At 46.6% G+C, this 17,996-nt stretch overlaps 1 protein-coding gene across 1 annotated transcript in view; it reads right to left on the bottom strand.

Moving 5' to 3' along the window:
* Positions 1 to 17,996, bottom strand: part of PLXNA4 (plexin A4) — a 458,024-nt gene that overhangs the window by 167,862 nt on the left and 272,166 nt on the right. The window contains exon 4 of the mRNA XM_032275957.1: positions 10,688 to 10,819. Coding sequence (XP_032131848.1) covers positions 10,688 to 10,819 — 132 coding nt within the window. The remainder of the gene's footprint in view (positions 1 to 10,687; positions 10,820 to 17,996) is intronic.

The following is a 17,996-nucleotide window of genomic DNA, read 5'->3' as shown; positions in this document are numbered from 1 at the left end:
CAGGCGTGAGGCACCGCACCCTACTCTCTGATTTATTTCTTAGGTTGGTTCTTTCTTTGCTGCTGCTTCTTGCTAAAATCATAGGGACATGTCACTGTTTCTTCATGGTTGTATTCCCAATGCCTTGACTAGTGCTTGGCACGTAGTAGGAGGGAGCTTAGGGAATGTTTCTTTTTTAAAAAAACTTTATTTGTGGCTGGGCGCGGTGGCTCACGCCTGTAATCCCAGCACTTTGGGAGGCCGAGGCGGGTGGATCACGAGGTCAACAGATCGAGACCATCCTGGTCAACATGGTGAAACCCCGTCTCTACTAAAAAAACACAAAAAATTAGCTGGGCATGGTGGCGCGTGCCTGTAATCCCAGCTACTCAGGAGGCTGAGGCAGGAGAATTGCCTGAACCCAGGAGGCGGAGGTTGCGGTGAGCTGAGATCGCGCCATTGCACTCCAGCCTGGGTAACAAGAGCGAAACTCCGTCTCAAAAAAAAAAAAACTTTGTTTTTTTAGAGAAGTCATCTCCCTCTGTTGCCCAGGCATGACCATGGCTCACTGCAGCCTCAACCTCCCAGGCTCAAGTGATCCCACTGTCTCAGCCTCCTGAGTAGCTGAGACTACAGTCACACACCACCATGCCTGGCTAATTTTTACATTTTTTGTAGAGATGGGGTTTTGCCATATTGCCCAGGCTGGTCTGAAACTCCTGGCCTCAACCAGTCCTTCTACCTCGGCTTCCCAAAGTGCTGGGATTACAGGTATGAGCCACTGGCCCAGCTAATTAAAAAACATATATATATATTTAGAGATAGGGTCTCTCCATGTTGCCCAGGTTGGTCTATTTCCTGAATGAATGAATGAATCATGCCTGAATAGTATGCTATAAGGCAAGGTGGCCCTCACCACTTCACTACAGGTCTATGCTGAAAGGAGCCAGGCAGAGCTGCTGTCCTGGGCAATGCCTATGGGCAGGGAACTCACCTTCAGCCCCACCTCCTCAGGCCCCACATCCTATTTATAGCAAGGACTTGAGCACCAGCAGCTCAGGAGGACAGGCTGCAAGAGTCCCCCTACACCTGGAAGCAGACCCACTATGAACAGGAGTCAGTAAAACAAAGGACACCATAATAGATGGCTTGGGTCCAAACACAGCTGAAACAGATCCCCAAAGCAGAAACGTGCATCTGAGGCCTCTGGCTTCCAGGCAGGGAAGGGCGGGTGTATGAGGAGGCAGAGGCATTGAAATTCACTGAGAAATCTGCCACTTCCTCTGGACCTATCAAAGAAGTTACTCGCCTTGTCTGGGAGACAGCTGCTTCTCCCCTGGTGGGGGTCACTCCAGGGCACCCAAGAACAATGACGGTCCCAGCTCTGCCACCTCATCTTCTTATTTATCTGCCTCACTGACATTTCCTCTCACCTCCCTCCCATTGGCTTGGCAGATTTTTATCACACTGGTTTCAGTGCGTATAGACCTTCCCTTGGGGTTACTGGAATTTTAGTAAATACACACCACACTCATACACATGCACACACACACAAAGCACGAAGGAGGCTAACAGACACAAAGACAGAGACAGACACAGGGGAAGGGGTGGGTGTGCACACGCAGCAGAGAGATATCCAGAATCATGCAGAAGAAAGGAAAGAGAGAGAAACGTAACACAGCTGTGAAAGAGACAGGTAAATCATGACAAAATGACACTGACCCCTTGCAGGGCACACTCATACACTCTGAGCAGACATGTGCACAGAACACGGCACTTGCTATATGAGCTCACAGAGGAACCCGCCCATCCATGATAAGAGAAACCGTATCCAGGCTATAGAACTATGTAATTTTCAAATAGTCTAATAGCTAACGTTTGCTGAATGCTCTTTCTGAGTTAAGCTCTTTTACCTGGAATATCTCATTGAATCGTTGCTCACTCCAGAAGATCAATACTAAATCCCCATTTCACAGGTGCTCACAGAGGCTGGGGTGACCTGAGCTGGCCTCTCTCTTCAGCTGCCTCACTCATCACTTTCCCCTTTCTCCTCTCCTGGCAGCCCATCCGGTGTCCTCAGAAACATATCACAGGCCCGTCTCTGGCCTCTGTGCTTCCTGTTCTCTCTGCCTGGACGGCTTCTCCCCAGATAGTCCCCTCCTGCCATTTCACTCTCTTCCTCTTTTTGCTCAAAAGTTCCCTCCTTAGAGAATTTCCCTGACAAGCATCTTTAAAAGATGCTTTTCTGGCCATCACCTTATTCCTTTTGAGTCAATTTAATTTTTCACTGCGTTCACTATCACCTGATCTAAGTCATTCATTCATTCCCTCTTTCTCTCATTCACTATCTGTCTCTCTGTGCAGAATACAAGGCCTATATAGATAAGGACTTTGCCTGCATTGTTTGCCATGGAATTCCTGGTAACCCAGAAGAATTCCTGGCTTAGAGCAGGTACTCAGTAAACATTTATTGAGTTTTGAATGAATGAGGTGCTGAGGGAATGGGTGACAGAGCTAGAAAATATGTAGCATTTGGGTGCAAAGATATGCACATGTGAACACACACACTCCATTCTCTACCTCTATTCGTCATATAATCCTTACTCTGCATGCCGAGAGCAGGCCATCTATTCATCCTTCCACAAGCCAAGAGCTGGCATCTTTTGGCATATGGAATGAGGAACACTGGAACCCAAGAAGAGTTTCTGTTTTTGAGTCAGAGTCTCGCTAGGTCACACAAACTGGAGTGCAGTGACATGATCTGAGCCCACTGCAATCTCCACCTCCCAGGTTCAAATGATTCTCCTGCCTCAGCCTCCTGAGTAGCTGGGATTATAGGTGTGCGCCACCAAGCTCAGCTAATTTTTTGTATTTTAGTAGAGATGGGGTTTCGCCATGTTGGCCCGGCTGGTCTTGAACTCCTGACCTCAGGTGACCTGCCTGCCTTGGCCTCCCAAAATGCTGGGGTTGCAGGTGTGAGCCACCACGCTTGGCCCCAAGGAGAGTTTCAAACAGTGGTGGGGAGTCAAAGTTAGTTGATCTCTCTGAATACTTCTTTAACTATGGATTCATTAACTGTTTCACAACTACTAAAATATGATGCAAAATATTTCCCCTGGCTGTCAAATATCTCTTTCCTGCACTCTCTGTCCCCCAGTGTAGTATCAGGTAAATCAGAGCGAGGGTGGAGGTGGCAGAGACCAGTGTCTCCGTCCACAAAGAAGCTGGGGACAAGAAGGGATGAAGGAGTGTTTAGGAGAGAGAACAGCTCCTGCCTACCAAATGGTAAGGAGGAACATTCTTCAGGGGCAGAGGCAGCACCCTAGAGCTTGCCAGGTTGCTGAATCAAAGTTATCTGGTTCTTAGCAAAACTCAGAATCCTGCCATCTCTATTTAAGTCATCGGGCATCATCTCCTGGCAGGAGGTTCCAGCCTCACCAAAAATCAGAGTACTCTCAAAGAAGGGCTGCTCTTCATCACAAGCAGATGAAGTCCAAAGCTCATTCACGCATATTAAGTCTCCAAGACTATAACTGGCCCCTCCTCTGGGCGAGGTCTTCCCCTACATGCTAGACACAAAAGAGACAAGGTCCCTGCCCTCCGGGAACTTATATGCTAGTGCATACAGATGAGAAATAAACAGGTAATTTTCATACTGTGGTGGGCAGCAGAAGGGAGTACACAGAAAGACTCAATAGGAAGAAGACAAGATGCCGGGGTAAGGGACATTTACATAGGGTGGCCAGTGGAGGCCTCTCTGAGGTCACAATATTTGAGCAAAAACCACAGGCATGAGAAGGAACCAGCCATAGGAAAAGCCAGAGAATTTTCACAGCAGAGGAAACAGTGAGTATGCATGTTCTGCAGCAAGAAGGAGCTGGGCTCAGGGACAGAACAGATGCCTGTTTGCTGGTGCACCGGGAGCCAGGCACCAGGGCCAAAAAATGAGCTTGCAGAGGTGGGGAGGAGTCACAGGATGGGGCCGAGGGGCCATGCCAGGAGCTTGGGCCTTACGCCGAGAGTGATGAGATGCCCCTGATGATAGGAGGGGTCCATGAAGACCCATTCTGTTAGCTTGGAAAGTGTTCACAAGCCTCCTGATTCAGTTGCTCATCTCTGCTCTCTCTTCACCTGTTGTATTAGTCCATTTTCATCATGCTGATAAAGACATACCTGAGACTGAGCAATTTATAAATTTAAAGTTTAATGGACTGAGAGTTCCATGTGGCTAGGGATGCCTCACAAACATGGCGGAAGGGGAAAGGTACTTCTTACATGGTGGCAGACAAGAGAGAATAAGAGCCAAGTGAAAGGGGAAACACCTTATAAAACCATCAGATCTTGTGAGACTTATTCACTACGCTGAGAATATTATGGGGAGAACCACCCCCATGATTCAATTATCTCCCACCAGGTCCCTCCCACAACACATGGGAATTATGGGAGCTACAATTCAAGATGAGATTTGGGTGGGGACACAGCCAAATAATATCACCAGGACCAGAAGATCCTTTAGGCCACTGCCCTGCTACAGATCCCAAAAGACCAGAGAACAGAGAGGCTGGTACCTAATAATGGACAGCATAAAACACACCATTTTCTATCACCAGTTTTTTTACACAGTGATCCCTGTTAGAAAATTGTCCTTCAATCCAATACAAACCTCTTGGGTTATCATCCAGATTGCCCCTCTCCCATATGTTTAGGATGGGAGACTCTCCCCTTCCACTAAGATCTGGGAATACAGATGCTGGTATGTTTCATGGTCGATTTTAGTCTTCAGTGATAGGAGCAGCTAGAGCAGCAGAATTGAAACTGCAGCTCCCTCGAGCCCAGATCAATTCAGTCACTTGCTCAACAAACATGTACTGAATATTTATTAGGTGTCGGTGCTGTTTTAGGGGTCTGTGATACACGAGTAAACTAAAAAGACTAAAAAACGAAAAAAATGTATATTCTCATAGAGTTTATATTTTAAATAAGGAAGACATATAATATAGAACAATTATAAGACTCATATAGCAAATAGTAAGCGACTTAAGTGCTATGGATAAAAACAGAGCCAGGAGAGGATACTGAGAGTGTATGAATCTGGGTGGAAGGCAATCTAGAGTTTTACCGTGGCGCTCAGGGGAGGCAGATACCTGAGTAGAATCCCAGGCAAAGGGGAACAACCAGAACAAAGATCCCGAAGCAGGAGGCTGCCATATTGGAGGAATGTCACAGAGGACGTCCCTGTGTCCAGAGCACTCTCTCCCTCCCTGGTCCTGCAGAGCAGGGGAGGGGAGCAGAATGAGCAAGGGGAAAGTGGCAAGTGGTGAGCTTGGACATCTCACAGGGACAGAATATATAAAGCCCTGTGGGTCTTCATAGGCACTTTGGCCACTGAAAGGATTTGAACAGAGGAATGACACTCTCTAACTCAAACTCTTGAAGATTAACTGCTGCATGGAGAAAAGACTGGAAAGACAATGGTGCAAAGAGAGAGAGTAGTTGGATGGCCAATGCAAATATTCAGGCAAGAGACCATGGGGATTAAATTCCGGTGGGTAGCAATGAAGTGGTGGGAAATAGTCATATTCTGGAAATATTTTGTAGAGTCCATAGAATTTCCTGACACACTGGATATGGGGTAAGGGATAAAGAGAGGAGCCAAAAATAACTGTTAGGTTTTTGGCTTGAATGGCACAGTTGCCATCATCTGCCATCATCCCTATCATCTGAGATAGACAAGACTACAGGTGAGGAGTGTCAGGAAGGCCAGTGAGCAATCTGGCTTTAGACATGTTAAGATATCCACCAGATGGAGATGTCAGACAGCAGTCAGATATGCGGTGCTGGGGTCCATTCTCATAGGCTGTGGGATTTTCTCCCCACACTTTAAGTGATCTATTCGAAGTATAACTCCAACATCTTCAATGCCAGGCTCATCCTATAACACATTTTCATTGTAGGACTGACTCAGGAAACTACTGCCGTCCACCTGTTTTTGTGAACAAAGTTTTATTGGCACATAGCCATCCCCATTTGTTTACATGCTCTCTATGGCTGCTTTTGTGTTACCACAGCAACACTGAATGATGGCAACATATGGTCCATAAACCCTAAACTATTCACTATCTCACCCCTTACAGAAAAAGTCTGTTGACCCCTGGACTAGCTCATTGGTACTTAATGTCATTAACTCACATCTTTCAGGAATATTTAGGTCTTCACCTCGTGTGAAGAAAAAATAACAATCTGAAGATTACCAGAGATGACTCTTGTGTTATGTGAGCTCTGCAATGGAAGAAGATTATCATGATTATCTTCATTTTACAGATGAGAAAACTGAGACTCAAAGAAGCTGATCGACTTGTCCAGGGTCATCAGCCAGTGGTGATAGGTCCAGGTCTTGAATCCAGGTCTTCGGACATCAAAACCCAAGCTACAGCCAATACATCAGTGGTTCCCAAGACAAGACACAAGTGATTTTGTGTGGATGTAGAATGGATTTTCAATAATTTTAATAATTCTGTTTGATGTGTCGGTCCATTAGGCATACTATATATGATGAGCACATTAGACCCATAATATTGCTATTTAAGAGACAGTTAAAGTAGGTTATCCAAGTTGAAACAGTAAGTTAAAACAAAAACATAATATAAAAAATAGGACAGGGCAAAAGTCATGATGGTAATGTAATGGGCTGAATGGTGTCTCCCCAAAACTTACGCATTGAAGTCCTAACTTTCAGCACTTCAGTATATGACTATATTCAGGAGAGGTTCAGTGTGTATCTGTCAGTTCTCACTCTGCTAATAAAAACATACCTGAGACTGGGTGATCTATAAAGGAAACAGATTTAATGGACTCACAGTTCTACATGGCTGGGGAGGCCTCACAATCATGGTGGAAGGCAAATGAGGAGCAAAGTCACATCCTACATGGTGTCAGGTAAGAGAGCATGTGCAGGGGATCTCCCCTTTTAAAAACCATCAGACTTCATGAGGCTTACTCACTATCATGAGAGCAGCATGGGAAAGACCTGCCCGCATGATTCAATTACCTCCCACAGGGTGCCTCCCATGACATGAGGGAATTATGGGAGCTACAATTCAAGATGAGATTTGGGTGGAGACACAGCAAAACTATATCCAGGTGTTTATGTTAAAATGAGGCTGATAGAGAGAGGCCCTAATCCAGTCTGACTGGTGCTCTTACAGGAAGAGAAGAGTAGGACACAAGGAGAAAGACCAAGACCATGCACACAGCGGAAAGGCTATGTGAGGACACAGTGAGAAGGTGGCCATCTGCGAGTCAAGGATAGAGGCCCCAGAAAAAATCAGCCCTGTTGACACTGTGATCCTGAACTTCCAACATCCAAAGCTGTGAGAAAACAAATTTCTGTTGTTGAAGCCCCCTGGTCTGTGCTATTTTGTTATGGCAGCCCTAGCAGATGAATATAAGTGATCGATTACTGACATGTAGGAAGTACTTCCTTTATCTGAACTTTAGTCTTTCAGTTATTTAAGTTTGAGCTTTGAAATTAACTGAGGCAACAGGTTATTTGTGTTGGATCCTCTCTTTTCCAATTCTTGTTCAATGAAGGCACTGTGGACTCATTCATTAAAAAATTTTCAGGGGCCTATTAGGCGAGGTTTAGGCTGGCAAGGCATGGGGTGCTCTCCAGAGCTACTATAGACATGTCTAAATGCAGGTCAGGAATAGCCCAATGAAGAATGTGATAGCCAAGCAAAATTTTGAAGGACAAGGAAAAATTAGATGAGAAAGGAAAGTGCTTTCCAGGCTGCACTGACATCATGGCCAAGTTATACCCTAAGCCTGTAGTCTCAGGGTGCAAAGGGTTCTGACTCATCATGGCTGAGGGAGCCTCCTCAAATAACCTGTTTTGTGTGGATCCAACACAAATAACCTGTTGCCTCAGTTAATTTCAAAGCTCAGACTTAAATAACTGAAAGACTAAAGTTCAGATAAAGGAAGTACTTCCTACATGTCAGTAATCGATCACTTATATTCATCTGCTAGGGCTGCCATAACAAAATAGCACAGACCAGGGGGCTTCAACAACAGAAATTTGTTTTCTCACAGCTTTGGATGTTGGAAGTTCAGGATCACAGTGTCACCTGATCCTGACAGTGTCACCTCCTTCACCTGAAGGAGGCTGGAATTAGTCTTGATGCCCTGGATCTGGAAAATATCAAGGTATATTTACCAAGCTGCTTTGCCCTGAGCTCTGCTCCTCATGCCCAGTCTGTCCAGCAGGCATGGGATCCTCATGTGCTCTCCCCCGAGACTGGATTTCTGCTCCCTGCCTACCTTGGTCTCACCTGGGCTGCTGTGCTCCAGCCCAGATGGGCCATCTAGAATCTCAATGCCAGCATCTTCCTGACAATAAGCACGGCCAGTGTCTGGAACCTCCAGTTACATAGTCATAAAAACAAGAGCCTCTCCATTTAACAAGCACTTACTCTGTGCCAGCCACGGTTCTAAGCTTATTATATGCTTATCTCATTCAATTCTTAGAACAACAACACTAACTGATATTATTGTCACCTACGCAGGACGGTAAAGAATGCCGAATCTTAAGGAGGTTAGGAACTTACCAGAGACTACACTTACTGAATGAGGTTTAAGATTCATGCTCAGACATTCCAATCTCTGGACTTGATCATTGCACTGTTCTACAAATCTCCACCAAGGCTCCACAAGCCCAGTGGAGACCAGCGTTGGCCCAGGTGTTAGGCCTTTGGGATGGTGATTTGGGTGGCAGGCCACTCTCTACATCTGTGTGGAACAGCCCCAGAATGGATAAACTCCCTGGCTTTACTCATTCCTGCCTTCCTTTCCAACATGCCCATAATCTGAAGCTCTCAGGATGCCTCACTGCCAAGCCTGCATGGGTACTGACCGCATTACCCATCCAAAGGGAACCAGGTGAGGAAAAAGAGGTGAACAAGGATTTAGAAGGGGGCTTCCAGGAAAGGAGTAATGCTCAGAATCCTGACTCAGTTCTCAGAGGGGGCTGATGACTCACATTATCAGCTTACACTTTCTCATTTTTTTTCTTTTTCTTTCCTTTTTTAGAGACAATGCCTTGCTATGTTGCCCAGGCTGGCCTTGAACTCCTGGCCTTCCAGCAATTCTCCTGCCTCAGCCTCCAGAGCAACTGGGACTATAGGTACAAGACACTGTGCCTGGCTCTGTTTATATTTTTCACCTTTGAAAGCCTTTTTATGTTTTAAGTCCCAGATTCTGAAACGCTGGCTTTCAGATCAGGCAAGAAATCCGGAATATCTCCAGATGATTCATGCCACCAAGGAAAGTTGCTTCCCCTCAGCTCCTAGGGCCTCAGAGGTGGGCTGGGAGTGGGGAGTGTGGACCCTGCTATAAAAGCAAGGAATGTAGACAAATGGGAAGCCTCGTGCCCAGCGGCAGCCTCCATCTCGGTAGTCTCCACTCCCAGGAAAAAATACTCCAATCTCCACCCCACCTTGGGAATGAGACCATTCCCAAGGCATGGCAGCCTCAGCCAGGGCACAATGGGGCCCAGTGTGGCTGAAGTCAAGAGAACGGAGAGTCCCACACCAAGAGAAGATGTCATCAAGCTCTTGGGGAGGGCAGAGCTCCTGTGACTGCTAAGGCATAATGCACAAGACCCGTGGGTGGTATAATGTGGAATTCATCTCCCCCACAACACCGAGACGGTCCAGGCAGAACAATCCAGACTGTGTTAGCACGGTCCTCCAGAGAGTTCAGGCCATGCTGATGAGGATGAAAAAGTGGGGAGATCTGCCCCTCATGGCTGCTGCCTCTGCCACTCAGAGCTAACGTAAACATATTCGTGGGGTGGAGAGATGGCTCCCAGGAATGACTCATCCTCCACAGAGGCCACAGGGCAGAGGTACGGCAGTGCTGAGCCACACTTGGGGTGGGATGTGTGTTGTGGGCTGGAGCACTCCAGGTAATGAATTAGAGGACTCCAGAAAATACCCTTAAATATATGGATGTCCAAGGTGAAACCCCTTGCTTTGCCTGCTGCAGACACATGACTCCTGGCCTGAACTCAGGGACTCCAGAAGAACTTTGTTCTCAGCTCAGTTTGAGAACCAAGCCCAAGTTTTCTACTTCCTTCTCAGCATCAGCGAACCTGCACCATATCTGTTCTTGGGTGGGCTCCATGGCATTTGCTGGAGTTTCCGCAAAGAGTTGTATGTACACACAAAAGTTCCAGGCATGCACTACCCCATCGCATCTCACCACACAGACTCTGTTTTCTGAGTCCTGACCATGGTGTTCCCTTAACTAGGCTCTTTTGGCAGTAAATCCTTGGCTCCCACAGGCTTCTGGGGGCCAGGAAGGTGACTCTGGTAGGAGATCACATTTTGTGTAGGGAAACGTGGACCCACAACGTGGGCCTCTGTACAATGTTCCTTCAAAAGAAAGCAACTGTTGGCCTTGAACATATACATATGATTTTGAAGTTAGTGGATTTGTCCTAGACTCTCCAATATTTTGATATTTTAAATGTTTCTTTCCTGCTTCAGAACACCAAGCCTCAGTCCCCAGGCACCATAACTGAAAAGATACACACTGCGCCAAATAAATCAAATCACCTCTCTGCAGCTGGCCTCCTAAGGTTTGTACTGAGCCACAGGCTAGTATTTAGCTGTAAGACAAATGTCTAGCAGAGCCCGAAGAGCCTTACCTGCCTCTCTGACATGATGTAGAGTTGCTCGTGGTCCTTGGAGAAGGCCATATCCCGGAGGACTGGGCCGGGATCCACCACCTGCACAGTCTCATACTGGAGGGCGTTGCCCCTGGGTCCATCCACCCGGATCTGTGGAGAAGAGGAGGAGAGCCAATGTAAGTTCAGATCTGCATTGCCCGCAGCCAAACTTCAGCCAGAGACCCTGTCAGCGGCCGAGGGAGAGGGCACGAGTTCCGTCTCTATGGTGCTCACAGGCTACAGTCAAGGAGTGGTGTGACAAGCTCACCAAAGGCCTCATGGTGGGAGTGGCAGAGAGGGAAGCAGGGGACCAAGCTGGGCTTCACCAAGGATCCAGTCTTGATCTCCCCGGTTCCCTGTGCCTCAGGCTCAAGTATCTGATGCCTTCCTTGCTGATCTTTGGAGAAAACGACGTGGTTCTTAGGCTTGGAGGAACAACAGGTAATTGAACCTGACTCAGATCAGAGTATACCCCTGCATCAGAAAGGCAATATTATTTGCTGCATTTGTTAGCAGGAAAAAAATGTCAGTGTAAGGATGGGAACTGCTACCCTGATGTCATTGCTGTACCTTAAAGGGAAACCAGGCAGGGTGCCAACCCCAGAGGTTTCACACTAAGGGTCTCTTTTTGGCCACTGAAACCAGTGGCTTATACTTATACCATTAGGTCCTGAAACCTAAAGGTTTTGTTCCTGTCCCCCGGGAAGGGGATGTGGGAATTACAGGAAAATGACTCATGCTTCAGGCATGAGTCATCCACAACCTTCTGCAAAGACTCAGCTGAACAGACCATCCCTGGCTATCCACAAGTACTTCCTAGAAATGCTGGGACAGCGTGGAGACAATGGAAAGAAAACTCTGCCTACACGCCCCATGAATGAGAACTAACTTAGAAAAGATGTGAGCTTTCCAACCCTACGTGATGCTCGTCTGGCCTCTGGATGTTGGCCAAGGTCTCTGGAACCATCCTGTGTCTGAGTGCAGAAATCCAACATGACCACTGCCCAGTCAGTGCTAATAATACCACTCCCATGAACCAGGAACAGATGTTACTGAGAATGTGGTTAGGCAAGAGCTAGGGGATCACCACCACTTCCCCACCACACATAGGACTGTAAGGTACACACAGTGTACGTTTAGATATTTCAACAATAAAACTAAAGAAAAAAATTATATTCTAAATATTCCCATTAGGCACTCTTATTTTTAATTTTTAATGTGTAATTTTTAACCTCTCACAAGATCAAGGAGAATAAAAAAGTTATTCTGAGGAACTAAATTACAGAAATAACACCACGTTAATGACACCAGACCACACCAGGTCCTCCAGAAGGCTCCCACCTCTCATTTCTCTTGAGTCCATGAATTCTGATGCCAGGTTATTTTGTGGTTTATGTGTTTGATTTTAGGTTTGTTCTGGATTCTAATTTTTTAAATTTCCTTTTAAGAGTTATTTTTAAGTTTTATGGACACTAGGTACTGGGAGATAGTTTTGCACATAATGTAAACCTCTCAATCCTGTGGGTTAAATGTTCATTCATCATGGCTCAAGTGCCTCTCCGGCATCCAGTCCACACTCTCCCACCTTTTGGGTGGGATTGAACCCACTCCCTGCTTCCCAGGTTGTCCTTGATGAGCATAAACAAACAAGCTTGATCTTACTCTCTCGCCATGGTGATTGAGAGAAAATAGGCTCAACCCAATCAATGTGAATCAGAGCAAAGCAAGGACTCACTCATGGCAGGGGGAAGAAATGGTCTCTCTTCGTCCTCAAAGAGGTAAAATGAACTTGGAGCTCAAAGATCTGTGGGCAGCAGTCTCGTAACGAGAAAGGGAACTGGAACCAGGGCAGGTCAAGCACAGAGATGGGAAAAAATTGGTCTTTGGCAACATAGCTGAGCCACTGAATCAAAATAATCCCAAAGCCTGCCTGACACTGGGACCTTCCAGTTTCTCCAGATATTTTATTTTTGTTAAAGTAATACAAAAGTTTTTTGCAACATCACAAGTTCTGACGGATGCACCGATAATAGATGAGAAAAATGATACCCAGGTACATTAAACAACTGGGCTGAGCTATAAATTCTGAGGACAGAATTAGAATTCAGTTTGACTCTGGAAGTCCATGCTTTTCCTACCCTTAGTTACACGAGAGTCCTTGCTCCTGAAGGGTTTCCTGTGTATCTCCCAGTGGCAGCCACCTAAAGGCAGGGGGCCGAGGTCACGGTCTGTCTCTAGTCTGTACAGTTCCAGAGCCTTTCTCTAGTCATTCTGATTTTGATGCTGAAACACTTGAGCTTGACAAATGTTTATTTTAAAAATGAAGAAATAAATAAATGCAGTTAAGACTCCTCTTTGCCGATTTCCCATTAAGCTCATGAAAACAACAGTTCAAGGATTTAAGGAGCCATGGTTAGTGTCAAAAATGGAAATGCCTCTGATTCCCAGAGCCCTCCTTCTTCTGTGCCCATCCCCAAGCCACCAGATGTCCACGCTGGCCAGGTCCTTCCCTAATCTGGATGAAACAGGAGTTCACGCAAAACCAATTGGGATTACCACCCAAGTCTGACCGCATGATGATGGCCTTGGCCCCTGGCCCAGACAAGCTTCATCCCCAGCTGGGAGGCGGCCCTGGAGCGGAAGCAGAGAGTGATACTGAACGCCCTGGCTGTTCTCCAGCCCGCTCACGCCACTGTCGGCCAGAGCAGGGTTCCGAGTGAGGGGATGCTGGCGGAACTAAGCCCCATCTGGGGCTCCTTGGTCTGATCCCCAAATAAAATTGCATTCAGTGCCTGAGCGGTCTCCTTTATCTTCCGACTCCAACTTCCCTGCTCCTTAAAATAAGGGGTGTGCTGGGTGCGGCTGGACATCAAAGGAAGCCAGGTGACCTGGGGCAGGGACAGAGGGGTGGATGAGGAAGCACCAATAGGACAAGTTTTCACAGGCCTGGCCTCCTGCAAGGAGGCTAGATGCAGCTAAGTCTCCACCCTCTGCACTCTGCCAGAGTGGGAAATATGTAATTGGAGAGGCTCCTCTCCCTTCTCACCTCACCCTCCAACAACTTTTCAGAAAGCCAAAGAAAAGCCTTATTTATTCATCTGCTGGAAAAATTCATACAAGACATGGATAAAGGAGTTTATGGTGGAATTTGCTGAATGTCTGATGGACAATCCAAAAATTTAGGTGGAATGGACCAGCTGCTGGCTCTTGGACTCTTACACAGACAAACAGAACAAGGGCGCTATTTATCAAGTGGACACTATGGGTCTAGTATGATGCTAGGCATTTTATATATTTTTATTTTCTCATTTAAATCTCAGAACTCAGTAAAGTAAGCATTAATATAGTCCTCATTTACAGGTGTGGCACAAAAAAGGTTAAATAACTTGTTTAAGGTCACACATCTGGTGGATGGCACAGGCTGTACCCATGCCAAGGTCTGATTGATTCCAGTGGCCATGCTTCTGTGAGTTCACACACTTCACCAAAGGCTCATGCTGAACCCAGCACTATTGTTTATGTAAACCTGCATTCCTTCAAGACGTCAAAGGAGTTGATTTTAAACAAGCATCACCCCAGGGGTGCTGGAGGAGCCATGTCTTTATCTACTGCAGTTCTTTTGGGAGGCAAACATGCATATGAATGAAGAGGCTGTTGTAAATTTTCTAAATAATGATCCCTTGTATTTTTGTTTTATACCTTGCAAAGCATTCTTAAATACCACTGTCTCAGCTGATGGTTGTAAAATTTTTATGATGTTGACTGCCAGAATAATCATTCTCATCTTCCTGATGAAGCGGCTGAGATGGAGGCTGTTCTGTGCCTTGCCCCAAGTTCAATGATAAACCAATGGCAGATAAGACTAGAACCCAGGTCTCCCGATTCCTCGCTCAGCGCTTGTCTCTTAGCTATTTAGATTTTCTAGAAGCCTTTGACAAGGTTCCACATGAAAAGGTATTTAAAAATAATGAGTCTCCATGGGACTTTGGGCAGTTTGGCCATGGAGAGAGAGAACTGACTTAGAGACAGGAAAAGACAGGTTTCTGCACAGAGTAGTAACTAGTGTTGTGACTAGTCTCATAATATTTTTTTATAAATGGTCTGGAGGAGGGGCAGGAAAATGTGCAAATGATTCTAAACTCTCTGGGACAGCAAGAAGTCCAGTAACAAAGGTGAACTACAAAAGAAAAAAAAATAGTCCACTCTCTGCAGGGGCTGAGAGTTGCCATGTGGGCAAACAGCCCTGGGACCATGAGTCTCCCAGGGAATAGGTCATGCCTGCTGTACTCAGCACGATCCCCGATGCATGGTTGGTGCTCAGTAAGCAATTACTGAATAAATGTAAAACCACCACAGTCTCTAATATCTGAGCTGCTAGATATAATCGAAGTAAGAGTCAGGATTGAGGAAGGGATCAGAGCCACCATTTTACTACCTCTAATACTCAGGCAGCCAAAAGGGCCAACGAAATGTTAGGCAGTATTTAATAGGATTTCACAGAAAAACAGACGAGCAGAAGACTTCATCCTGGCCAAGTTCACCTGAGCCAACGAGATCACATTCAGTCCACCCCTCCTAAGGCAGAAACACAATCCAGATGCCTACAACTCAAGAACAGCCTAGGAAAGACAGCCTAGGCCAGAAAACAACAAGTGAGATTAAAGGACACACACAGACCAGCACCATGGTTCAGTCACCAAGGCAGAGTCCACCCAACACTTGCAACATGACAGCTTGAATAACTTAGATTTCTTATTTTTTATAATACAGATGATACTTGTGGATCACCTAAGCAGCGAGAAAGGATAAAAACAGAAGTTTATTATATTTTATTTTATTTTATTTTTTGAAGTGGAAAATGTAAAGAAACCAATCATGCGTCACCAATGTACACAAATTTAATCTCTGAGGATAACACCAAGGAGGAAGCTACACCCTTGATCCTGTATGTCCCTTAATGGAGCGACACATCCCACACTCACCATGCGCCTGCTGAATGCCCAGTGTTCTGGGGTCTCTCCTTCTGGAGAGGCAAGGTGGTAAGTGCCAGCCCTGCCTTCCAGGAGGCCTGTCTCCTGGAGGGCTCAGATTTCACAGAAATAACGCCAAGTGGCAAATGCTATGGCAAAGGTGCGTTCAAAGGCCTCTATTTGTTCTTCTCAGGAGATCGGGTCAACTGGAGTTTAACCAGGAATGATCAGCCCAACTCCAAGCAAGGGTAGCGGGCAGGCAGTGTCATCACAGAGAGCTGCCAATATGGCGCTGCCAGTGATGGGAGCTTGAGTAATGCAACACAGGGCAGGTAACGTCAGGTTTACTCAAAGACACCTTAGAGGACAAAATCTTTTAGATCAGTAGGAAGACTGATCTGAAGTAGGAAAATTAGCAGGACTAATAGATTTCGTAAAGACATAACATACTGACAGGAGGGTTGGAGTGAAAATTGGAAAAAAAAGTGTCCGAGGGGAAGAATTTGATCATCTTTCTGCAGTATCATCTTGAGAAGAGAGTGACTAGAGCAGATCAGAGAGCCACTGTGTGCTCTGTAGTAGCGAGGGGTGCCCCTGCAGGCCTCGCCTCAGCCCTAATAGAATGTTCCAGAACAGCACTGGACAACAGAAGATAGTACAAGCCACAAATGTGGGTCACATATGTCATTCAAAAATTTCTAGTAGTGGCCAAATTTTTAAAAACAGGTAAAATAATTTTCATAATGTTTCATCTGACCCAATGTACTCCAAATATGATCATCTTAGCATGATCGGATGTCTGCAGGTATAAAAATTATGGCCGGCTGCGGTGGCTCACGCCTGGAACCCCAGCACTTTCGGAGGGTGAGACGGGTGGATCACGAGTTCAAGAGATCAAGATCAGCCTGGCCAACATGTGAAACGCCATCTCTACTAAAATACAATTAGCCAGGTATGGTGGCGCCTGCCTGTAGCCCTAGCTACTCAGGAGGCTGAGGCAGGGGAATCGCTTGAACCCAGGAGGCAGAGGTTTCAGAGAGCCAAGAACACACTACTGCACTCCAGCCTGGCGACAGAGAGAGACTCCGTGTCAGAAAAAAAAAAAATTATGATTGAGATATTTTACATCCTTCTCCTCATACTAACCAAACCTTTGCCACCTGAGGTGCACGTTACACTTACAGCACAGCTCAGTCTGGAACAGCTATGTTTCAGGTGCTCACCGTGTGGCCAGAGGCTACCATATTGGACAGCACTATTGTAGACTCTTCTCTTCCCTGCGTTTTGATTCTGCACTCACCAAGTGACCTTGCCAATAATTTGGTTTGGTGACAATCCTCCTGGAAGCACACTTCATTGAGATTTTGCAACTACCCCCAACCCCAACAGGCCCTCCCTCCCCCTTGTCCTCTGTTACAACACCTTTGTGTCTCCCAGGGACCTTCAAGCTACAGCACGGTGCAGTGTGCCCCATTGCCCTTACGTTTTGGGCATTTTGGGCTGTACGTTCCAACCAGCTCTGTGGTCCCCATCAAGTCAGAATGCTGCTGCAGGGGCCTCATTCTGATCCAGCTAGCACTTGGAAGCCTCATTTGACGCACCTGTGTCTTCTCTTCCCACACTCTGGGCACACCTCCTGTGCAGCTGGACTCCTGGTACCCTTGCTCATGGGAGAGGGCCAACCAGTTAGTCAGAACAATTGTTATGGGAGCAGATTCTTGGAGGCTCCCACCTGCACCAAGTAATACTGCTGAGGGAAGAGAGTGGTGATGAGCAGGACACCTAGACGGTGGTGGGCATCTGGGGCTGGAGGCAGCAACTGACCACCAATTGCATGGATGCATTTCAATATTAACAGCTGGTAAAGCCACAAGAGCACTTGAGGACTGGGTATCATCTCTGCCTGTGTCACACAGAAACCTCCACTACAGCGTTCAGTGTGCACTGAACTATTCCACACTACATGCGGCTTACCAAGAATACACATACACACTCACACTCACACACACACACAAACACAATCTACTTTGGGTATCCAGGCATCCCTAGACACTGAGTCCCCTTCCCGGGATCTTTCAAGGCAGCCAGCCCCTTTCCTTCAGCCCTGCTGGCCCCCCGCAGATCCACCAGCGGGCACCGCCACCTATCTCCATCCCTGGCACGGTGAGTCTCCGCACTGCCAGGCACACTGCTATTAAAACATCAGCAGCATGGCCTCCGCACAGGTCAGCCATCCGGGGAGCTCCTGGCAGCTGCTTGTTTGTTTATTGGAACACTATCTGGGCCGGGCTGTTTATTTACATCCATTGAAGGATTGA

This window comes from Sapajus apella, unplaced genomic scaffold (assembly GCF_009761245.1).
Source record: "Sapajus apella isolate SASKATOON/1434 unplaced genomic scaffold, GSC_monkey_1.0 scaffold7, whole genome shotgun sequence".
NCBI classification, from domain to species: domain Eukaryota; kingdom Metazoa; phylum Chordata; class Mammalia; order Primates; family Cebidae; genus Sapajus; species Sapajus apella.
This window is presented reverse-complemented; position numbering and strand designations above follow the sequence as displayed.